Consider the following 25,979-nt stretch of genomic DNA (forward strand, 5'->3'; position numbering starts at 1 on the left):
TTGATTTGAAATTTGTTATCAGAATGGGCAATCATTATCTGCTCAGGGGCAGCTAGGTGACAGAGTGGATAAAGTGCCAGGCCTGGAGTCAGGAAGGTCTGAGTTCAAATCCAGCCTCAGACACATACTAGCTATGTGACCCTGAGCAAGTCAACTAACTCTATTTGCTTCAGTTTCCTCATCTGTAAAATGAACTAGAGAAGGAAATAGCAGACTGATCCAGTATCTCTGCAAAGAAAACCCCAAATAGGGTCAAAAAGAGTCAGACACAATTGAATTCTCCACTCCCAGAGGCACTACAGCATAATAGAAAGAGGAGTGTTTCTGGAATCAGGAAGATCTAGATTCAAATCCTGCATTAAACAGTTACTAGCTGTGGGATTCCAAACAAGTCATTTAATGTCTCTCATTGTAAGAAAAGGTCATGATAGTGCCTGCCTCTCAGGTTTTTTAGGGAGATCTAAAGAGATAAAGCACCATGTAAATGTAGGTAAAGCACTATACGAATGCCAGCTATTATTAATACTTGTCCTGTTGCCCAAGGCTCAGTCAATTGTAGCCCATGAAGGTGAAGATAGATCAGGAAAAGCCTGTTTAACATTCCTCAGCAGGCTTTGTGGTCCAGGCTGGGGCCAGCAATTGGTATTCAGTCCACGCCTCTCCTTTAAAAGTGCGCAGTGAATTTCCATCCCCCCACCTTGTCAGTGGTGGGCAGGGCTTTCTGATTTACTGAGTCTTTTCTAAACCAAATAAAAAATGCATAAAATATTTACCAGGTCATTTCTGGCTGCCTGAAGAAAATAAAATCCATTTTCACTTCTTCAAAGAACCCAATTGTCCCTTCAGTCCCTGAATGACAGAAAGGCTAACAATATGCCTCCTCCCTGCATTAATTTGGGAGACAGAGCTTTCCTAGTGTCTAATTTGGAGAAACTTTCTGATCACAGGTTCCTTGATTAGGTGTTGACTTTGCTCCTAAAAAAAAACAAAAGAAGAAAAATCCCTCTTTCCAGGGCATGTCTTTCCTGGCTCTGAGTCCAGCCCTCAGTCTGTCTCTCCATTCATTCCTCACTGTCTCTGGCCCAGCCCCCACTGAACTAAGAAGGGAAGTTTACCTACATCTCTTCCAGATCACATTTTCTGAAGCAAAAGGAAAGATAAGGCTTCTCCAAAAGCAGCAGGGAAATCAGAAGGGGAAAAAATGTCGCATTCTACCCTGTACCTAATAAGCAAAGCATATGGCAAAATGAGAGGTGATGAGCTGAGAGAAAGCCCTTCTGAGTCAGCCATCTTGCACTTTCCCATGAGCTGTGGGGAAATCTGAGTAGTGCAGCCTGATGTAATAAGAAGAGCCAAGGCATCATCTGGGCTCTAGGGAAAAAAGCAAACAAACGGCTCTGCTCTTAGACTGTATTAAGAGTCAGTAGTATCCAGGAAGAGAGAAGTGACTTTCCTACTGTTTCCAGTCCCAGTTAAATGTGGAGTATTGTGCTCAGTTCTGGGGACCATGTTTTAAGGACATTGACAAGCTGGACCACATCCAGAGGAGGAGGATGAATGGACTAGAGACTGTCTCACATGCAGGTGGGTTAAATGAAGACAGTGGGCTGCAATAGAAAAAGGCTTGAAGTTGGAGTCAGAGGAATTGAGGTTGAATTCTGCCTCTGCCACATGTGTAACCTTGGGGAAATCATTTGATTTCTCTGGACTTGTTTCCTCATCTATAAAATGAAGAGGTTAGACCAGTGATGGTGGACCTTTCAGAGACCGAATGCCCAAAAAACAACTCTCATGCTGCATGTGAGCCCCTTACCTTAACCCAGACAGTGGAAAGAGGAAGTGCTCCCATTGGACTGACGGGCAGAGGGGCAGGTCATATGAGAAATATCCTCAAGTATGCATGGAGAGAGGGAAGGGAACAGCCCCATCCAGCATGTGTGCAATAGGTTTGCCAACACAGGGTAAGCTATATGACTGTGAAGGCAGGGATATTTTCCTTTAAGGGAAGGAAAGAGTTGTGGGGGTATGATGAGTGTCCTTGAGGATTTTTAGATTTCCCATGTGGAAGAGGGTCTCATAAGGTTTTAGTTAGCCCTAAGAAGAAGAACTAGAAATAAAGGGTTAATATTATAGAGAAACTACGTTTTGGCTTCATGTAACAGAAATCTTCCTGACAATTGGAACTGTTCAGATGTGTATGGGCTGCCTTAGGAGGTGATGCATTCTCCCTGCAATTTTCAAGGAGAGGTAGGATAATTGCTTTTCAGGATTATATTGTAGAAGAGGTTACAATTCAGTTGTAGATTGGAATAGATGGTATATGATGCCCCTGCCAACTTAGAGGATTCGCAATTTTTTGTGGGTCCTTGAACAACTCTCCTGAGCCCTCTGGCTTCTTGGACAAATGCCTTGACTTCTCTGGTTTGCTTTTCTGTAAAATGAAGGAATTAACAAGATCGACACATTTCACACTATTGTCTATGGAAGTCCATGGTTCTATGGCACAATTTGAGTAGGTCTTTTGTTATTCAATCATTTTAGTAGTGTCCACATCATTGTGACCCTATATGATGACAAAGAGACTAGAGTGGCTTGTTATTTCCTTCTCCGGTTCATTTTACAGATGAAGAAACTGAGGCAAATAAGGTTAAGTGGTTTGTTTAGGGTCACCACAGCTAGTAGCTATTTGAGGCCAGATTTGACTTCAGATCTTCCTGCTGCCAAGCCTAGCCTCCAACCACTATATTACCTAGGGTCTATATAGAGAAAAAAAATTGCAGTCGCACACTTTACCTGTTGGTGTCTGCCCATCTCAGGCTGCTACAGCTGCCGGTGCAACCACAGCAGCTTGGAGAATGGACCATGGCAGCTGGTGCCCGGAAACTTGGCACTCCTAACGTCTACTTCAGTCAAAGCTGCTGCTGGCAGCAGGGTCCTGGCCAGAGTTAAGGGATGAACTGAGAGAAGACAGAAAGGACCAGTTGAGACTTTGAGCACTTGGATGAACATCAATAGAAGCCACAGAATCAATGCTTCATATCCTTGCATCTCTTCTCTGGCATGAAACTTTTTCTGACAAAGCCCTAGAGCTTAAGGCAAGAAATGGGTCTCACAGAAGTGACTATGGCCTTCTCTTTGCCCACCCCAGGGTAATTTTCAGCTTTGTACCAAAGAGGTTAAAACTGGATGCAAAAGTCTGAGTAGTCTGCAGCCTTTAACAATTCCCAATTCTCCTTATTTGACCTAGCTAAGTGCCTAATTTATCCCATTTCTTTTATTCTCTAGTTTATCAACAGCCTTCCCTAAAGTGTTCTTGTCCAAACTGAGCTCAATCCACTGTGTTGTCTGCCTAAGATGACAGAGAGCAGGGCTGATACTTTTCATGCTCTGCACAATATACCTATCTTAATGCTATAAAAGAATTCTTTCCCTTGGATTGTTTCAATAAGCATTATTATTCACCTGCTGTATGCAAATCTGGGGCAGCTAGATGGTGTAATAGATAGAGTGATTAATCACTTAATCCTATTTACCTCAGTTTCCTCATCTGCAAAATGAATTGGAAAAGGAAATGGCAAATCACTCCATTGTCTTTACCAAGAAAATCCCAAATGAGATCATTAAGAGTCAGACTTGACTAAAATGACTGAAAAATGTACAAGTCACTATTTTCTTCTGAGAGTCATTTTTCTTTTCTTTTTTCTTTTTAATACCCTTACCTTCCCTCTTAGAAGCTACTGAGTATCAGTTCTAAAGCAGAAGAGTGATAAAGCCTAGACAGTTGGGGTTGTGAATTGCCCAGGGTCATAAAGTTAGGAAGTATTTAAAGCCAGACTTGAACTCAGGTCCACCTAACTCTAGGCCTGGCTCTCTACACACTGAGCTACCTGACTGCCTCTTTTCCAGCCTCTGCCCTCCACATTTTGTTTATTTATTATATATTTTCTCCTTCTATCTGCCTGTTCCTTATGGGGTGACTCTAGGAAAAGTCACCATATGGCCCAGATTTCCCCAGACCATTCCAATTTCAAATATTCAAATTCATTATAAAATCAAGAAAATACCTCTTTATCAGACCATGTATATCATCATGTATATATCATGTGTCAACTGGTTTGTGGGGCAGAAAGACAGCAACTGCTGCCAATATTCTTACCTAAGGCACCAGCTTCTCTCCCACTTTGATCATAACTATAGGCAGAAGATAAAACCAAGAAGACACAGAGACTTGGGCTCTTGGTTCAAAACTGTGCCTTTTGTAGTTGTAGAATGAATTCCCTTGCCCAGAGAAAGATCTGAAGTTCCCAATGAAACCTCTTTGTAGCAGAATAGTGTGCCTCTATGAAATCTGGTTATTTGCTTACCTTAACTAATGTGCCAATGTTTTTGTTCCTCTGTGTTGTGTATATCCTATGGAAAGTCTTGTAATAGATGAGTGATAAGACAGCCAAGGACTGATTGCATTGTATTGTAGTGGATATATTACTGGACTTGGAGTAAGGAAGTTTTTGGGATTTGAATCCTGCCTCAGTGACTTATCCAATTTGTTATTCCCGGCAAGTCACTTAATCTTTCTACTACATCTCAATGTCCACATTTATAAAATGAGGGAATTAGACAAAAGGATCTCTAAGACTCCTCCCAGTTCTAGATATATGATTCTATGATTCTCTGATGTTCTCACTCTCTCACAAAGATATACATGTCCTTAGATAAGCAACTGAGATAGCCTCTATCCTGGAGTCACCAGAATTAGAATCTTTGGGACTGTTATCTTCACAGGGAGCTTAGAGACTCAATTGAAGTCTGAAAAGCACTTTGAGGAAAGTATGCCTGTGTGCAAAGTGATACCTTATTCTGAACTGAAATGTAATCACTAAAAATGGTCCATTGCTTTAGGCTTTGTCAGCATGACCTGAATGAACAGTTAGGTAGGCTAGAAACTTAATCCAGGAACATGATGAACAAAAAATGAAAGATGTGTGTCTCTGAAGTTTTCGGGTCAAGCTTCATCTAAAGTACAGAGGAAATGTTTGTCTAAACCCAAACTTCTGGGAATTGTAGGCTGCCTAAACCTCGGGTTAGTGCAGCCACAGATCAGTGGTCAGGGAATGTTGCCATGAGGCCATAGTCAAGAGTTTGAACTATGTGAGGTCTGGGTCTCTTTGTTCCTGAGGCATAAACTCTCCACAGATGTGTACTATGTCCCCTGCCTCTGACACAGAATGACCATTAACACCAGCTACAAACTGACTCCGAACCCTAGATACTGACAGAGCCCTAACCCATCCAGATATCTCACAAATCTGTGTCCTTGGTCAGAGGGTCAAGAGAGGGAGGAAATATGGATGGCTCAGTACAACTCATCCCCATATCTAGAAATATATCAGACTTCACATCTTCCTTGCAACAAGTCAGGAGCATCACCTTTCCACCCAAAGACCACTAAGGTGCCATCTTTGACATTAACAGAATATATTTGAAATTCAGTTTCAGAGTATTTTCTGGTGTGTTAAGTAAAAAGCTAACAAAGCTTTCCCTTACATATGCTGAAGAACACGAAACAGGAGCTGTTGAAGGGACGGGTGAGTAGAGGAGTTCTCCAGAGGCTGGAGTCCAAAGACAATGTAACCTTAGGGTCTCAACGTGAAGCAGGCCCTCCTCACCTTCCTTCCTTTTTTATTGTCTTGGTCCTGAGCCAGTTTCCGTGTGTCCTGACATTTGTGATTCATAGTCCCCTCTACTGATTCTTAGGCTATCTTCTTCTATCATGGATACACGCCTTCAGCAGTGACGCATCATTAATCTTCTACTCTCTGAGCATTGGCAGCCAATGATTGATGAACTTCTGTGAATAGGGCAGATTGGAGTCTTCCCTAGACTCATTTAATAAGCTATGCCATACAGGGGCACACACACAAAGAAGCCTTTCTGCCCAGGCTTTGGTTGGAGCAAGGCTTAGAGCTCAGATCTTGAGCAAATTGACACTATTTGCCACAGTCCCAAGAAGAATGTAGAATGGGAACCAGCATTTCCAGATGAAATGTCAGACTCGTCTGTAGGGGATGAGAAGCAACCCTTTGAATTTCCAAGTAGAAACTCAGACTGAAATTATCTTCTCGGGACTTGAGCAGCCCAGGTCATAGGAAATAGATGCCCAGAAAGCCTGTTCTCCTGTTGAGAGGCAGTGACTCATAATGGAAAGAATGCCAACCTGGGAGCTGGGCAGATATGTATTTAAATCCCATGCCTGCCATTTGCTAACTCTATGATCACAGGCAACTCATTTAATCTATTAACATGCATTTATTTTGCAAGTGAGAGGTGCTGGGAATTCAAAGAGAGAAGTGAAGCAAACTCTGTTTTCAGGGAATTCACATGCAGTTGGGGGAAACAACATGTACAGATATAAGTATCAATATAATAAATATATATTTTTAAAAGTACCAGGTAATTAGGGGAAAAGGAAGGAAATTAACATTTATTAAGCACCTTCTATGTGCCAGGCACTGTTAAATTATTTTGGAATATTGGTTCTCGTAGCAATTCTGTGAGGTAAGTACTATAATTATTCCCATTTTATGGAGGAGCAAACTAAGGCAAGCACAGGTTAGGTAACTTGCCCAGCTGGTAAGTGTCCAGTGCCTTAAGTTGAATTCAGTTCTTCCTGGCTCCAGACTCGGTGCCCTATTACTGCATCATCTAGCTGCTTCAGTTAGAAAGGCTTTAGAGAGAAGGTGGCCCTTGATCTGAGTGTTGAAAGCAATGAAAGATTCTATAAAGCATAGGTGAGGATGAAATGTACTCTAGTCATAGACCATGGCCAGTGCAAAGAGATAATGGAGTAGTATGGGTAAGCATCAGAGAGAAAGTAGTTTTGACCATATCACAGCATACATTATATATAGTAATATATATGAGGCTCTAAAGATAGATTAGGGCAGCTAGGTGGCACAATGGAAAGTGCTAGGTCTGAACTTAGGTGAGGCTCATCTTCTTGACTTCAGATAACTTATTAGCAATGTGATCCTAGACAAGTCACTTAACCTTGTTTGCCTCAGTACATCATCTGTAAAATGAATTGAAGAAAGAAATTGCCATCCCCTCCAGTATCTTTGCCACAAAAACTTCAAATGGGGGGGGGGGCAGCTCAGTGGATTGAGAACCAGGCCTAGAGATGGAAGGTCCTAAGTTCAAATCTGGCCTCAGATACTTCCTAGCTGTGTGTGCCCATGGGCAAGTTATCTAACCCCCATTGCCTAACCCTTACCACTCTTCTGCCTTGGAATCAATATTCAGTATTAATTCTTAAGAGGAAGGTAAGAGTTTTTTTTAAAAGAATATTTCAAATAGGGTTATGAAGAGTCTGACACAATTGAAACTGAACAACAAAAATATAGATCAGGACCAGAAGGTGGAGGGTTTTAAAAGCCAAACATGAGAGGTTATATTTGACCCTAGAAACAAAAAGTCAATCAACTTTGTTGAGTAGGAGAACAACATTTTGGTAGCTGGGCAGAAGATGTATTAAAATGGGGAGAGAGTTGTCAACAAAACCGATTTGGAAGTTGTAATAACCTAGGCAAAGGATTATGAGCAAATGAACTAAGGTAGTGGCTATGTGACTCGAGAAAAGGGGTTGGAGGTGAGAGATGTTATGAAGATAGACAGTGAGAAGTCTAGGAACCAGGAAAACTTGAAAGGTGATTGTTCATTAAATAAAAATAGAAAAGTGTGAAAGATGGAAGGGTTAGGGGGAAAGATAATTAGTTCCATTTTGGACATACTGATCTTAAGATGCTTTTGGGATGTTCTCTAAGACTCAGTTTCCTCAGCTATAAAATAGAAATAATTATAACATCTACTTCAAACAGTTTTGTGAGAATAAAAGGAGATAACATGTACAGCACAACATAAATATCAGTTGTTACAACATTCCTTGAATCCCAAGCATGCTAAAGTACCTCTTTGTCCATAAAAGTCATGTGCTGGTTTCAAAGTAAAACAGAGAACTACTTTAGACTTATTAATTTCTGCCCAACTGATTTGTAATTTGTGATAATTCAGACACAAACTGTGCTAGAAATTGGCTTCAGTGTTTGAAAAGTGGAGCTTTTAAAGAAACTAATTATTGTTCAGTCATTTTCAGTCATGTTTCATTCTTCATGATCCCACTTGGGGTTTCTTGGCAAAGATACTGAAGTGGTTTGCCATTTCTTCCTTCTCCAGCTCAATTTAGAGATGGGAAACTGAGGCAAATGGGGCTAAGTGACTTTCCCAGAGTCACACAGCTACTAAGTGTTTGAGGCTAGGTGTAAATTCATAAAGATGAGTTTTCCTGATTCTAAGACCAGTGCTCCATCCACTATGCCACCTATGTGTGACCCCAAAGAAAGAAATGAATAAACAAAATTTGGGAGACATGTTTAGACTACTACATTAACAAGCTTCCAAGGCTAGCAAAGTGATGTTCCCACTATACTCTGCTCTTGTTAAATCATTGCCAGAGAATTATATTCAAATTCTTGGCACCATGTTTTGGGAATTACATTGATAAGCTGGAGAATGTTTAGAGGAGTAGGTCCAGAATGGTAAAGAGCTTCAAGATCTTATTATATAAAGATGGTTTTAAGAAGTTGGGGATGTTTAGTCTAGAGAAGTGAAAACTTAAAGGGAATATGGTAGCTGTCATCAAATATTTAAGTGGTTATCATGTGGAAGTGGCATTTGAATTGCTCTGCTTAGTCACAGGAGGCAGAACAAGAACGATGGATGGAAGTTGCAAGAAAACAGTGTGAGGGTTACTGTAAGGAAAAACTTCCTCAGAATTTGAATTGCCCAAAAGTGGAATGAGCTACCCCAGGAGGGAATGGAAGCCTCACTAGTGGTCTTCAAGGAAAGACTGAAAGACCTAACTTCTAACATGCTGTGAAGGGAAGTTTTATTCAGGTTTGAATTGAACTGGGTCGTCTCAAAGCTTCTTCCTCATTCTGTGATTCTGGGATACTGGAAAAATTATCTTTCATCATTTTTATACCACTTTAGCAGCAGCCATTTGGAGTCTAATTAAAATGCATTGGGCATAATACAACTGACTTTATTCATTAAAGTAGAGCCAAGATAACCTTTACTTGATAGCACTTATTTGACTTTTAATTTGTGGAAATGGGGTGGGGAGTGTAAGTTATAGAAGAAGAACTGTGATTTCATTGGTACAGGCAAATCCTATTGGATAAACTTCCTTTTTTGATGCAGATTGGCTGTTTGTGTTAGGATTTGGAATCAGGACCGGACTTGTGATTTAATTGCTGTAGGGAATTTCAGAGTTGAAGGTCAAGAAACACTACTATTGCAAGCAGGCATTTTCTCCTCAATGTACAGTTTTGGAGAGTTGTCTTAGAACACTGACAGATTAAACAAATTAAACAGGGTCTCAAAATCAGAATGTGTCAAAGATGGGACTTGGACTAAGGTCTTCTTGGCCTAAAGGCAGGTCCTCTATTTACTAAGCCATACTGCAGTTCCTAAAACAAAACTACATTTTTCTCTAAATATTTTGTAAAATATATTTTCCTTCCACCATAGCTTATAGGAGAACCTAGATTCTCAGAAATTCCTCCAGGAGAGAATAAACTAGAAAAATTTCACATAATACCAAGCGTCAGTTATATGTCCATCATCTGAGGACCAGTTTAGCCAAGCGGACAGAGACTCATCAGTAAAGCATTGACCAGGTCATAAAATTTTTTGGTCAAATAACTAATGGAGACCAAGTGTTGAGTGGTTGCAATCTGTACTTGATGAGTGAATTAATGAATGGCTCTTTGTTAAGTACTTCCAATGTATCAAGCACATCATTGTAACTGTATGGGAAGCCAGTACTAAAAAAGAAAAGGTTCTTATCCATAAGGAGCTTATAATCTAAAGGAGTAAGCCAGCATATTCAGGGGAGTGGTGGCCAGGGAAGGTGTTTTGGATTGGGAAGTCACACGGATGGTGAGTGGTCATATTAGGTTGTTATTAATTACAGTATTGTTTTAATTATGCTTCCAGATAAAGCACTCCCATGGACAAAATCACAAATACTAGGATTACTCAACTACAGTAGAGTCTCATCACATGCAAGACTAAGGTTCTAAAGTCAGAGTATAAAATAATAATTGTATATAATCAAAATTACCTATTCCTTTCCTGGCATTCCATCCACCTGCTGTCAGGAAAGTGGGAGAGGCAGAGAGAGATTTTCACACTGAGGGAACAAATGATCCATGTGGCTCATCCTCACTCTAGAGAGGGTAAGTAGAAAGACTAATAAAATTTCTCTCTCTCTCTCTCTCTCTCTCTCTCTCTCTCTCTCTCTCTCTCTCACACACACACACACACACACACACACACACACACACAAACACAAACACAAACACAAACACAAACACACACACTTAAAGAAATTTCAGAGTTTACGAATATGGAACTGGAATATTTGTAGGTAATAACAGGATCAAGAGTATGATCATTTCTGTGTGTAGTTGAGGTAGAGTGGAAGAGTTAGTCATAAAAAATGAATAAGTTGTGAAACTGGGAGCTTAAAGTCTTTGTGGGAGTATCAATATGTATTTTGATTCCCTATTTTGAGGTCATCTAGCCCATCAACTGAAGAATGGATGAAAAGGTTGTGGTATATGATTGGAATGGAATACTATTGTATTATAAGAAATGATGAGCAGAATGATTTCAGGAAAACCTGGAAAGACATGAACTGATACAAAGTGAAATGAGAAGAACCAGGAGAACATTGTACACAGTAACAGATATACTGTATAAGGAGTAACTTTAAAGAATGTAGCCATTCTCAGCAAAATAATGATCCAAGAAAATCCCAAAGGACTCATGATAAAAAAAAAATACCATCTGCCTCCAAAGAAAGAATAAAAGAGTTTGGATTCAAACTAAAGCATACTATATTTCACTTTCTTTTTTTTCATTTTTGGGAGCTTTTTTCCAAGTTCAACTGAACATGTAAAATCTATATCAAATTGTTTGTCATCACAGTTGGGGAGAATGAGGAGGGAGAAAGGAAAAGGAGAAAGAGAATTCAAAATTCAAATTTTTTTAAATGTTAAAAATTATTTTTACCTATAATTGTGGGGGAAATAAAATATTATTTTAAACAAAACAAATGACATCCAGTCTCTCTTTAAAGATCATCAGTAATGGGAAAATTGTCAATTCTGGCAGTTTCTCTGATGTTTGGAGAGTGCTAGTTGTTAGGAAGGTTTTCCTTATGTTGAGCTGAAACCCACCTCTATTTTTTCTCATTTGGCTCAAAGCACTGCCCCTTGAAAGCAAACAGGATAACAATGTCTCTCTTTCAAACATATAAAGAAATCTGTTATGTCCTTCCACCACATGTGACTTTTCTCCAAACTAAACATTTCCAGTTCTTTCAATAATGTAATTTCAAGTCCCCTCACCTTTCGGATTGTCTTTTTCTTGTGCTTATAAACATCCTTCCCAAGCAGTGGCATCTAGAACTGAGCACACTACTTCAGGTATGTACTGACAAGTAAAGAGAACAAAATAATTAGCATATTCATCAATTTTAGACATATTGTATCTCTTAATGTAGCCCAACTCTTCAACTGATTAACATATTTCAATCTTTTGCTTCCTTATAAAAATATAGACTTGTATTGAGTTTACAATCCACTAAGACTCTGGCATCTTATTCACAAATACTGACTTGTTACTCCTCCCAACCCCATGAGTGCAGTGATATTTTTAAGTTCAAGCCTAGGACTTTTAATTTGTCCTTCTTAAATTTCATCTCATTAGATACGATCGATCTTTATGGATTATCAAGTTCTTTGGAGATTCTGACCCTGATATATGTTACCTATTTTTCATATCCTTGCCTTATCTACAAATTTGACAAGCATATTTTCTGACTATATTTTCACCCCAATTGATAAAAAATGTCAATGATCTTTGAAAAGGCATTGAAAATTAAGGAGATGCCCAGAACTGGAATTGAGTAAAATGTGGTTTTCTTGAGCTGTAGGACAATGGGTTTGACCTTTTTTCCTAGCCAAAAAATACATAATTATTACAAATCTTTTTGAACAGTTATACAGGGAGCAAATAATCATTAAGAACTAATATATATCCATCAAAAATGGGTCATGCAAAATAACTTAAGCTCTTCTGTTTTTTTTTAGAAAGGATTCTTTAAAAAGTATACTGAAGAATCTGTTCATGTGCCTTTCATTTCCTGCTACACTTCTCTCCTTCGTCATCACTAGCCTTCTGTGGAAAGAGGAGTAGTACCCTCCCCTCAGTGATGATTATGTACTTGGTCATATCCTTCACATACCAGTGATTCTAAATTCTAGTAGGTTATGATCCAAACCCCATCCCCATCTTCTTCCTCTTGATTCCTTATTCCATTCCCCTCAACCTTTGCTTTTGAAAGTTTTAACCAAATGCTAACTATCTCTTCCATTGTGCCTTCTGGAATGCCTGTTCTAATGATGACAAACTTGTTTTCATTCTAAATCTTTTCACCTCTCTCTCCTTCCATCTTATAGAAATAACTGAGACCTGGCTTTTCCCTGATAGTGCAGCCTCCCTGACACCCCTTTTAGTATTAGCTATATTTTCATTCATCTCCACCACCCCTCTTCACTGATCAAGATAAGAAAGTTACAGTAGTTCTTGCTGCTGATTACCAATTCCAACTTCTCCTCCTACTTCCATCACTCAGTAGCTTCTTCTCCTTTGAGTGCATGCAATCTCTGTCTACCAACTAATCAAAATGCTGGTAACTACTGTCTATAGACCCCTAGGTCACTTGTCTTCTTTCCTCAATGATTTCAGTACCTGGCTCAGAATTTTTCTCTCCTCCCTCTCTCCTACCTTCATACAAGGGGACTTCAAAATATATATTGACTTTCAGGCACCCTAATAACCTAGATCTTTAACCTATTCACTTCCCATTACTTAGTGCTCAACTCCACCTCAGTTACACATAAAGATGGTGATCTTGTCATCACCCACAAATGTACCACCTTCTTGTTTAAGAATTCTGAAATCTGGAGACAGCTAAGTGATTCAGTGGATTGAGAACCAGGCCTAGAGATGGGAGAGTCCTGGGTTCCAATCTGTCCTTAGATACTTCCTAGCTATTTGACCCTAGGCAAGTCACTTAACCCCAGTGCCTAGCCCTTATTGCTATTTTGCCTTGGAACCAAAACACAGAATTGATTCTAAAATGGAAGGAAAAGGTGTTTTTTTTAAAGAATTCTGAAATAATCTATTGGTAGAAACTTCACTGTTTTCCCTTACCAAACCCTACTCTTTATCCATACCATGACCTCCAATCCCTCAACCTATCACCTCTGCACTAGTCACTCTATTCCACATGTATTGAACCTTTTGTAAATCAGTTGTACTTTATACTGTCTTCTTCTCTTGAATCCCAGGCCCCATTATTATATCAATGGTTGTATCTTGCCAAGATTTAGCCATGGATCACTCTACCACCTCCCACCTTTAGACCTACACATGTGATACTTAATGAAGATGGAGAAAATCATGCAAATATTATCACTAAATCCACTACAAATTTATAATACATAACCTCAACTGGTCCTTCTCTATGACTAGGACAATCCTTCTACATCTCCCTCATCAGTTTCCTATGGCACTCTACACAGATGCTCTTCCAAACTTTTTTATCCTTTCTCGAACTTCCTGTGGTCCCCTCCCCCCACCTTTCAGCTGAGAACTTTGTCTTGTACTTTATAGAAAAATTCACTTTAAATTCTCAGTTTTCCTTTATTCCTCATTTCAGATGCCTTCTGCCACTATCTCTTTTTTCATCCCATCTCACACAAAGAAGTGCTCTTACTCCTTACCATGGCTAACCCATCTTTCTATCTGCACAAATATTCCCATTCTATCCCATCTCCAAGGTTTGCCTCCTCTGTCACTTATATTCACTCTCTTCCTATCTATTGGCTCATTCTCTATTACCTACAAACTTGCTCATGTCTCTCCCATAATTGAGAGGGGGGGGGATCCTTCTTCTATCCCTGCTATCCCCATATATCTTCTGCCCTTCCTTACTAAACTCTTTGAGAAGGCTATCTATGATGGGTGTCTCCACTTTCTTCCCTCTTATTCTCCTCCTTACTCATTATAATCCATTTTTCAAAATCATCATTCCACCTAAACTGCTCTCTCCAAAGTTACCAATAGTCTCTTAATTGTCAAATTCAGTGAACTTTTCTCAAATCCCCATTTCTCTTGACTTCTCTGTAGCCTTTGGTACTTTTGATCACCCTCTTCTCTTTGATACTCTGTTCTAGCTAAGTTTTTGGAACACCACTCTCTCCCACTTCTCCTCCTACCTACCAGCTCCTCAGTCTCCTTTGCTAGATCCACAATACATTCTAAGTGAATATGTGACCCTAATATTAAAGATCATATTATTTAAAAAGAAGAATATCAGATTATACTTCTCAATGCTGTAAGTAGGAGATATATTCTTAACCAAACAATAGATAAAAGCAATCACAGAAGCTAAAATAGGTCATTATGATTATTTGAGACTGAAAAGCTCTTGTACAAACAAAATTAATGCAGCTAGGATAAAAAGAGAAGCAGTCAAAGGAAGAAATCTTTGTATCAAATTTCTCTGATAAGGATTTGGAATCCAAGATATACAAACAATTAATAGTATGCGTGTGTGTGTGTGTGTGTGTGTGTGTATGTATACTAAGCCTAATTTCTGTCAGTTTTATACATACCACATGTCAGCATATATAAAAGATCCTGAAATTCATTCCCCACAGATAAATGGTCAAAAGATATGAACAACAAATAGCTCTCAAAAGAACTGAAAATTATAAACTGCCATAAGAAAAAATATTCAAAATCACTAATAATAAGTAAAGTGTAAATCAAAGCAATCCTGGGGTTTCACCTCATATCCTAAAAATTGACAAAGAGGACAAAAATGGGAATACTCATTGTTAAAGAGTTTGTGAGAAGATAGCACTTGTGTATGGTTGATAGAGCTGTAACTGGCAAATCATTTTGGAAAGTAGCTTGGAATTATGCAAATTAAATGAGTAAAATACCCTTATTCTTTCACCCAGAAACTAGGTCTATCCCTCAAATAAGCCATCAATAAGAAGAAAATCCCTACATATACCAAATCTTATAGCAACTTTTTTATGATAACAGAGAATTGGAAACAAAATAGACATCCATTAATTGGGGGAAAATTAAACAAATTGTGATACATAAATGGAATATAAAATTGCAGTGCTGTAAATAAATGATACATGTGATTAATTTAGAGAGGCATATAAAGAACTGCATGAACTAGTGCAAAGGGAATTAAACAGAGTAAAGAATATATTATACAGGGGGGCAGCTGGGTAGCTCAGTGGATTGAGAGCCAGGTCCAGAGATGGGAGGTCCTAGGTTCAAATCCGGCCTCAGACACTTCCCAGCTGTGTGACCCTGGGCAAGTCACTTGACCCCCATTGCCTACCCTTACCACTCTTCTGCCTTGGAGCCAATACACAGTATTGACTCCAAGACGGAAGGTAAGGGTTTTTTAAAAAAAGATTATATTATACATAATGACTATGATAATGTAAATGGAGAAAACACACACACACACACACACACACACACACACACACACACACACACACANTAAATGGAGAACACACACACACACACACACACACACACACACACACACACACACACAATCAAAAGTGAATGTTGCAAGACAGCCAGGACTATAGCCTGGATTCTAATCTAGCCTCAGACACTTCCTTGCTGTGTAACTCCCTTAAGTCAATTAATTCTAATTGCCTCTTAAAGCTCTTTTGTCTTGGAACCAATACTTACTCTCAATTCTAAGACAGAAAGTAAGGACTTTTTTTTAAGTGAATATTATAAAATTATAATGAAAAAGCCAGGTTCAAAAGAAAAGATACTGCAGCTACCCTCCTTTGCAAACAACATGAGATCTACAAGGGCCATATACTGCACATATTTTTAGACTTTTTCAATGTATTAATCAGTAATGATGGGGGGAGAGGGTTTCTCTCTCTTTTTATGTCTTTAAAAAATACTATTGGGGCAGCTAGATGACTCAGTGGATTGAGAGCCTGGCTCAAAGACAAGAGATCCTGGATTCAAATTTGATCCCTGACAATTCTTAGCTGTGTGACCCTGGACAAGTCACTTAACCCCCATTGCCTAGACCTTACCAGTCTTCTGCCTTGGAACCAATATTAACAGAAGGCAAGGGTTTTTAAATATATATATACACACATATATATATATATATATAATTTGTTATAAGAGTTGGCTCTTTGGACAGATAATGAATATTGAGAGAAATCATGGCAATGTAAAAAGAGCAAGACATCATCAAAAATTTATTTTTTTAAAACGTACCCACGAGTCTACAGATGTGATGGCATCACTGGACACTTTGAAAAGTTACTCTGGTTATTTTCCTTCCAATTTTGCATCTTGAATTCTCACTGGCTAGCTCCAGAGCTCTTTCAGAGGATAACATTTATCTGACAGTGTGAGGGAGGTAGAGGTGAGGAACTGAGGCCACCAGCCGCAGAGGCCCTGTGCTCCAACAGACATGCCACTTGTGAGTTATTTTTGGATGGTTCAGTGTTCCAGAACAAGAGCTCCTGCTTGTCTATGTGATTTGCAATCAGGCATGAGTACAGGACTGACAGGCTTCCTTAGAGTGGGGCTCACTCCTTTCTCACTTAGAAATTCTTACTGATTCCAGGATATTCCAGAGGTCAACCAAGTTAGAGCCATCATAAGCCTAAAGGACAACAATGAAGTTAATAAAGTTTTTCATGTACACTCTCCCTCTTTATTTTCTGGCTCTGTTTCATGATCTATAAAATGTAGGGTATAGGGGAAATTAAACTAGAAAAGGGGACAGCGAGGAGTGCTTGGTTTGGAGTTAGGAACACCTAAGTTCAAATCTTGCTTTATTTACTGAGTTACTTATTAGTTGTGTGACCCTGAGCAAGTCACTTAATTTCTCTTAGTCTTAATTTTCTAGTCTTTTTAATGGGAAGAATGATAATATTTACTTTACAGAGTTATTGTGAGGATTAAGTGAATTAATATGTTAAGAACTTTGTAAAAAATAAACAAACTAACCACTCAGCTCCAGGTCACACCAAAGAAGAAAATAGGACAGATCTAGCCCATAAACTGTATTGCTGATCTCTAGATTAGATGATCTCTGAAGTCCCAACTAGCCCTCCTAAATCCATTGTTCTTATTATTGAGGAGAATATCTTGGGTCAAAGTCCCAATTTGCAATGAAAGATTGTGTGTGTGTGAATGTATACATGAGTTCAAAGTGGGCTTTATAGCTACTTGATTTTAACTGGGGAATTAAGAGTCAGATTCTAGTGAATTATGATGGCCCTGTCTGTCTGTGTTCTACTGGATTTCCCTTGAGGATTGTACTACCTCATATTGGGGCTGATCCTTAAACAGTTAATAAAACTGAGCCATGTCTTTGTTTCAGTTAATCATCAAAACAATATGGTACTGGCTAAGAGACAAAAGGGAGGATCAGTGGAATAGACTTGGGATAAGTGACATCAACAAGACAGTCTATGATCAACCCAAAGAGCCCAACTTTTGGAACAAAATTCCACTATTTGACAGTAACTGCTGGGAAAATTGGAAAACAATATGGGTGAGATTAGGTTTAGATCAACATCTCACAGCCTACATCAAGATAAATTCAGAATGGGTGAACAACTTGAATATAAGGAAGGAAACTATAAGTAAATTAAGTGAACACAGAATAGTATACTTGTCAGATCTCTGGGAAAGGAAAGATTTTAAAACCAAGCAAGAGCTTAAAAAATTACAAAGTGTAAAATAGATTATTTTGATCATATTAAATTAAAAAGGTTTTGTACAAACAAAAACAATGCAACCAAAATCAGAAAGGAAACAACAACCTGGGGAAAAAATCTTTATTATAAAAAACTCTGACAGAGATCTAATTACTCAAATATACAAGGAGCTAAATCAATTGTATAAAAAATCAAGCCATTCCCCAATTTATAAATAGGCAAGGGACATGAATAGGCAATTTTCAGATAAAGAAATCAAAACTATCAATAAGCACATGAGAAAGTGTTCTAAATCTCTAATAATTAGAGAGATGCAAATCAAAACAACTCTGAGGTATCACCTCACACCTAGCAGATTGGCTAAAATGACAGCAGGGGAGAGTAATAAATGTTGGAGGGGATGTGGCAAAATTGGGACATTAATGCATTGCTGGTGGAGTTGTGAACTGATCCAACCATTCTGGATGGCAATTTGGAACTATGCCCAAAGAGTGCTAAAAGATTGCCTGCCCTTTGATCCAGCCATACCATTGCTGGGTTTGTACCCCAAAGAGATCATAGATAAACAGACTTGTACAAAAATATTTATAGCCACACTTTTTGTGGTGGCAAAAAAACTGGAAAAAGAGGGAATGCCCTTCAATTGGGGAATGGCTGAACAAATTGTAGTATATGCTGGTGATGGAATACTACTGTGCTCAAAGGAATAATAAACTGGAGGAATTCCATGTAAACTGGAATTACCTCCAGGAACTGATGCAGAGTGAAAGGAGCAGAACCAGGAGAACATTGTACACAGAGACTGATACACTGTGGTAAAATTGAATGTAATGGACTTCCATACTAGCAGCAATGCAATGATCCAGGGTAACTCTGAGGGATTTATGGAAAAGAAGGCTACTCACATTCAGAGGAAGAACTACAGGAGTAGAAACACAGAAGAAAAACAACTGCTTTTGAACACATGGGTTGATGAGGACATGATTGGGGATGTAGACTCAAAACAACCACCCCAGTGCAATTATGAATAATATGGAAATAGGTCTTGATCAATGACACATTTTAAAACCAGTGGAAATGCGCATTGGCTATGGGAGGGGAGGTTGGGCGGTGAATCATGTAACCATGGAAATTTTTTCTAAAAAATTAAATTTAAATTTTAAAAAATTAAATTAAATTTTAAAAAAGAACTTTGCAAAATGCAAGGATAATGTTTTTATTTTTGCTTTGTTATTCAGTTATTTTTGTTGTTGTTTTCAAGTTCTATAAAATAATTTTTGGGCAGTTTGTTGTTGTTCAATTGTGTCCAAGACTTTGTGACTCCATTTGAGGTTTTCTTAGCAAACATACTGTAATGGTTTGTCATTTCCTTCTCCAGTTCATTTTCCAGATTAGGAAAACTAAGGCAAAGGGGGTTAAGGGTCTTTTTTTTAATTTTAGAATATTTTCCCATGGTTACATGATTCATGGTTTTTCGCTCCCTTCTTCTCTTCCCCCCAACCAGAGCTGACAAGCAATTCCACTGAGTTATATATGCATCATTGTTCAAAACCTATTTCCATGTTATTCATATTTGCAATAGAGTGATCTTTTCATGCCAAAATCCTAATCATATACCAATTGAACTACATGATAAATCATGTTTTTGGTTAAGGATCTTTCTCAGGGTCATACAGCCAGTAAGGGTTTGGGGATAGATTTGAACTTGAGTCTTCCTAAATCTAGGTCTAGAGCTCTGTCTATTTCACCATGTAGTATAAACGCTAGCTATCATTATTATAATAATTCAATTAAGAAAAATGTATTATGGATACTAATGGCCAGGCACTGCTAGGTACTGGCATGTACATAAAATCAAAACAGTTTCTCCCTCGAGGAACAACATTCTACTAGGGGATAAAATATGTATATTTGTAGATAAATATGAATAAAAGTGATTTCAAGATGGAGAGAATGCAAATAACTGCTAATAACTATAGAGAGCAGGAAAGGTAAACTTGATTCATGCTTTGAAGGATGTGAGGGATTCTGCCTAGGGTAGCTGGTGGGTTTGATTTTTGGAAAGAGTGCCCAGGCAAGTCAGTAAGACTCATCTTCCTAAGTTCAAATCTAGCCTTAGACACTTATAAGCTATGTGACCCCGGACAAGTCACTTATCCCTGTTACCTCAGTTTTTTCATCTGGAAAATGAGCTAGAAAAGGAAATGGAAAATCACCCCAGAATCTCTGCCAAGAAAACCCCAAGTGAGGTCACAAGTAGGACACAACTGAAATGGTCCTAAAACAACAGAGGGATTGTACACAAGGTGAAAATAAAAAGGGAGCACATTCTAGACATGAGTAAGCACTTAGAAAAAGGCACAGAAAAAAAATGGGAATAAACCTGTTTGTACAAAAATATTTATAGCTATGCTTTTTGTGGTGGAAAAAATTGGAAACTGAGAGGATGTCCCTCAATTGGGGAATGGCTGAACAAATTGTGGTATATAATGGTGATGGAATGCTATTGTGCATATAAGGAATGATGAACCAGATAATTTCAGAAAAAACTGGAAAGACCTACATGAACTGATGCAGAGTGAAACAGTAACTGCAATATTGTGGGACAATCAAATGTAACAGACTTTGCTACTAATAACAATTCAGGGGGCAGCTGGGTAGCTCAGTGGAGTGAGAGTCAGGCCCAGAGACAGGAAGTCCTAGGTTCAAACCCGGCCTCAGCCACTTCCCAGCTGTGTGACCCTGGGCAAGTCACTTGACCCCCATTGCCCATCCTTACCAATCTTCCACCTATGAGACAATACACCGAAGTACAAGGGTTTAAAAAAAATAACAATTCAATGATCCAGGAAAATTCTAGGGAATTATGTAAAAGAATGCTATCCACCTCCCAAGAAAGAACTGTTGGAGTAGAAAACCAGATGAAAGAATATGATTTTTCACTTGTTTATATGGGTATATGATTTGGGGTTGTGGTTTTAAAAGATTACTTTGATATAAAAGTGAATAATATGGAAATAGGTTTTGAATGGTAATATGTGAATAACCCAGTGGAACTGCTTGTCAACTCTGGGAGGGGGGAGGGAAGAGAGGAGGGAGACAACACAAATCACATAACTTTGGAAAACTTATGTGTAAATTTGTTACTGGAATAAAATGAAGAAAAAGTTATTAAAAAGAAAAAGGCACAGAGAAAGAAGATGGGATGAAATGTTCAGGAACAACCTATTAAACCTAGTACACAGAAAGATGAATACATGAAGGGAAAGAATATAAAATGAGGTTAGAAGGGTAGGTGGCAATTATATTGTAAAGGGCTTCATTTTTCAAATTAAAGATTTTGCCTGGGGGAGGAGTAACATGATCCAATGGGTGTTTAAGGAATATCAGTTTGATAGATATGTAGAAGATGAATTGGAAAGGGAAGAAATTGGTGGCAATGGGACCAATTATAAGGGTATTTCAATAGCCCGGGTGAGAGGTGATAAAGGCATGAACTAGGGGAGAAAGAAGAGGATTGAAGTCAGATATTGTGTGAATAGTATTTTGATAAGACTTGAGAATTCCTAGAACAGGAGTAAGGAGAAAAGAAGATAGTAAAGGATGATTTCTAATGCTGCTACTAGCTCTCTCTAACATTCTATGGTTCTTTGATTCCATAATTCCAAGCTATTTTGGTCTGGACATGGAGTTACCGACTGGATTAGGCCTTGGGGATTGGACTAAGAAGGGAGAGAAGAAAGAGTCAGAATGAAAATGTTAATTTCAAAACATAAAAGCTCTTTGTAAATCACAATGTCAGAAAAGGCACCTAACTGTGAAATCTCATCTTCCCACTTGCAGATTAAAATTGATTCATCTTCAAGCAAAGTCATAGAATCATAGGCTCTCCCCTCTCCCACCTCCCTTTGCAATTTGCTGGAGCACAGCTTGGCAAAAAGTTCAGTTCAATTCAATTAAACCTAATAAGTATGCATTATGCTTATGCTCCCACCTTCCAGAGGATGAACTCTGGGAGATAAAAAGAAACAAGAGAACACTGCTCTACCCTCAAGGAGCTCATACTTTTGGTGGGGAAACAAAGGGAGGTCCCTTCTCACTCGTGGTCTCTGATCCTAAATATGAACTAGAAGATTCTTTATTGTATAGTACAAAGAGCCTTGAACTTCTGGATCAGAGAGGCTCAGCTTTGTCATTTATGATGGCTGCACGATCTTGGGGAAGTTACTTAACTTCTCAGGACCTCAGGCTCTCCTACTACTGAAATTGTTATTTTAACTAAGTGATTTGACTAGATGACCTTGAAAGAGTCCTTCCATCTCTGACATTGTGTGCTTTTGTGAGTCTCTTACAAGGCAAACTATATGGACTGTGACCTCAACAGCTTGCTGGTAAATGTTTAACAAAAGGCTTTCAGGAATTGGGATGGGGAAGAATGTATGCGCAGCATACTTTAAAGTTTTGGCTGCATTATTAATACTTTTCTATCAGGTTTTTAGCCTAAAATTTTAACAAAGCAATATATCAGGTCTAATTTGTAGTGTTTGCCAAATTCTGAGGTATAAATGCACACAATGAAAAATCTCAAGAGCCAGTCCACACCCCTGATTGTGGGAGAATATAGCACAAACCAGAGGCATAGGTGTTGAGGGATTAAAAGTCTTATACAAAAACACAGAGGGTGAAGCTGAAGTAGAACATACAGGGACAACCTAGTTAGACCAAGTCTAAGTCTTTATCAGGAAACGGCTGTACAATGAACCAGTTCTCTAATAGACGATGTGAGCGAGACGGATGACGAAAATATAGTCTCTGCTCTTGGAGATTGTAAGAGTCTGGTCTTAGAAACATGACTCTTACAAAAATGAACAATATGAAAATGTATTTTGCATGATAATACATGTATAACTCAGATTGAATTGCTTACCATCTCCAGGAAGTGGGAGGGAAGGGAGGAAGGGAGACAGTTTGGGTCATATAATTTCAGAAAACTTATGTGAAAAATTTACATGTAATTGGTAAAAATATATATATATATAATAAAGAAGGAAACGTGACTTGCAAAGATGACAATCAAAGAGAAACGCAAGAAGGTACATGCAATCTTGTATATATTGCATATAGCATGTGCTATATTTAATATATTTGTCATATTACTATTTAGCATATGGTAATATTCTAGATTATTTCTATGTATAATACTATATATGTATATATCTAGTGTTTCTGCAATCAACATTCTTTATGTATATGTATAAGATGTGCAGAGTATACTATGAAAACATGTTTTCCTGCTAATGATTCATTAAAAAGTTTTTGAGGGAGAGAATGACTGTTTCAAGCTATTCTGATTATTAGCAGCAAACATTTAGCCTCATGTATATGGCATATAAGATATGTTACTATATGTTATGCTACAAGGCATATATATGAAATTGGAGCATTTGTAGCATGTAGCATATGTTCAACATATACTGTGTAGATATGAAGCATATGTACAAAATGTGGAGAGTATACTAACTTAAAATATACTATGTACAGCAAATTGTAATACATGTGCTAGGTGGTACAGTGGATAGAGTACTGGACTTGGAGGCAGAAACACATAAATTCAAATTTCGCCTCAGACATTTTCTAACTATGTGACCCCAAGCGAGTCACCCAATATATAAAGCATTTACTTTGAGTAAAATATACATGTGTGTATCATATTGTAGTATGTATGTATATATATATGCATATATATATATACCTGTGTTGGCAAACCTATGGCATACGTCCTGGATGGGGTTGCTCCCCTCTCCCTCTCCATGTGTGCCTGAGGACATTTCTCACATCATCAATCCCTCTGCCCAACAGCCCAATGGTAACACTTCATCCCTCCCCTCTCAGGGTGGCTCACATGCAGTGTGAGGGTTGCAGTTTGGGCACTCAGTCTCTAAAAGATTCACCATCACTGATATATACAATATATTAAATGTCCTTTGGTTCAAATGCTTATGGGGAAGTCTAACATGCGATAAGCTAGTCAGTGGAAGTTTCATGGGGGAAAATCAGACTTTAATTGAATCTTGAATGATAGATAAGAGAGGAGATGGGTAGAATATATTGGGAAAGAGGAAATAATAATAAAAATGCAAGCCCCAAAATAGTATAATAGGTTGTAGCTTACAAGTAAGGTAGTTAGGTGGTCTAGTGGGCAGAGCACCTGACTTGGAGTCAGGAAGATGCATATTCCAGAGTTCAAATTTGACTTCCAGTGCTTATTAGCTATTTAACACTGGACAGGTAAGGTAATCCTATTTGCCTAGGTTTTCTCATCTGTCAAATAAGCTGGAAAAGGAAATGATAAACCGTTCCAGTATCTCTGCCAAGAAAAACCCACATGGGTCATGGAGTCAGATACCTATGAAATATGACAGGACAATAATAACAACAGCTTAAATGAACTTTCTAGAAAAGGTAGTTTCAGAGGTTTGGAGTAAGAGGAGCTAGTAGAAAACCTTGGAATATTTATTGGGTGCCCTAAGCCAACTCTATCTCTCCCTCTTTAAATCTGGATATTGGTGGTATGCCATGCAACAGCCCTAGTAATTATAAACATCATCACTAATAATCATTATCACTGACTTATAAAATGTTTTAAAGAGGCTGTCACTCTATGAGAGAAGCTTAAGATCCTAAGTGGCCAACAAGAACCTCTCCTATTAAAAAGAAACAATATGGCTAATAAAATTTGTCAGCAATTATCATAATGGTTGGCATTTCAAAGCTTTGGAGCAAACTGCCTCTCACTTTTGAGTGGTGCAGTGGATTCAGCACACTGAAGCAAGGATGGAGTTAATGTAAATCTATTCCAATGCAAATGTCAACCCAACCACTCGTATGAAAAATTAGCAGCTCTGAATGTCAAAGAGTGAATCCCACCGGCTGCAGCTGCCTCACTCAGGCTGGCTGTGCAAATGTGGGCTGAGCTGCTATTTCAAGCTACCTGTCTTGGGCATGGAGTCAGGATGAAAGAGGCAGGCTAGGGCTTTAATACAGAAAGTAAAATGGGTAGGGTACTTAGAATGCCAGTGTAGCAAGCACAGGACAACAACAAAGATGACAGATAATGAGAGAGAGAGAGAGAGAGAGAGAGAGAGAGAGAGAGAGAGAGAGAGAGCACTCTGAGACCAGCCTCCTCTGGTGGCAGAAGGAGCCATTACGCACAGCAACAAAGGCCAAGGAAAAATCTCCAATCTCCCCCATAGCTCTAGCTGTTGGACTTTTGCAACCTAAAAGAGTTGATGAGATCAAGGGTGAAAGGACTTCTGCACCTCCCAGTACCAACTATGTCTGTGAGTGGCTGCTAATAAGGACAGAACCTGTTGTCACCTGAGGCTAGGTGGCTCGTGGTTTAGGCTGAAGCCTACCAGGCTGGAAGTGGAGAAAAGCTATAACAGAGAGGATTGAGGAATGATAAATTGGTTATTTAAAGGGAGAGGCAACTTCTGGGCATACAGTGTGCTTAGCAAAGGTAGAAGGTAACATTCAGATAAGAAGTGGTCAGATCCAGGATCAAGTAATACAAAGAGCAAATGAATATACATTATCTAGAAGTCAGGCTGAAGGGATTGATACCAAAGTAATATGAAAGGTCTGGCTTTTGCACGGAATTTACAAAATTTTCAACACTCAGTTTCCAGCATTCACACGTATGTTTTTATGCTTTCCTGCACAAGGTCAGTCCTGCTTTTCAATCTCTCTCTTCAATTGGCTGCTGCTGGACAGTTCTCACTAACCCTGACAGCATCACTTTCTAAGAAAACAGCAGTCTGTGAGTAGCAGCCAGCATCTTTGCACAAAAGTGCATACCCTCCTTCCAAGGCTCATCTAGCTAATAATTGAATTACCATTCATAATGACCTGGGTAGTGGACTGTAGTGAAAAATGTGCTGGGCTTAGAGTTGAGAGAGTTTAGTTTCAAATTGCACCACCATCATTTATTAGCTATGTGATCATGAGCAAATTATTTACCCTCTCAGAGTCCCATTTTCT

General features: G+C 38.7%; 1 protein-coding gene across 1 annotated transcript in view; it reads right to left on the reverse strand.

The window, feature by feature from the left end:
• Positions 1-2,820: 2,820 nt before the first annotated feature.
• The window catches only part of KCNQ2 (potassium voltage-gated channel subfamily Q member 2), a 219,983-nt gene continuing 196,824 nt past the window's right edge, over positions 2,821-25,979 (reverse strand). The window contains exon 16 of the mRNA XM_044659649.1: positions 2,821-2,957. Coding sequence (XP_044515584.1) covers positions 2,821-2,957 — 137 coding nt within the window. The remainder of the gene's footprint in view (positions 2,958-25,979) is intronic.

This window comes from Gracilinanus agilis, chromosome 2 (genome assembly GCF_016433145.1).
Source record: "Gracilinanus agilis isolate LMUSP501 chromosome 2, AgileGrace, whole genome shotgun sequence".
Lineage (NCBI taxonomy): Eukaryota > Metazoa > Chordata > Mammalia > Didelphimorphia > Didelphidae > Gracilinanus > Gracilinanus agilis.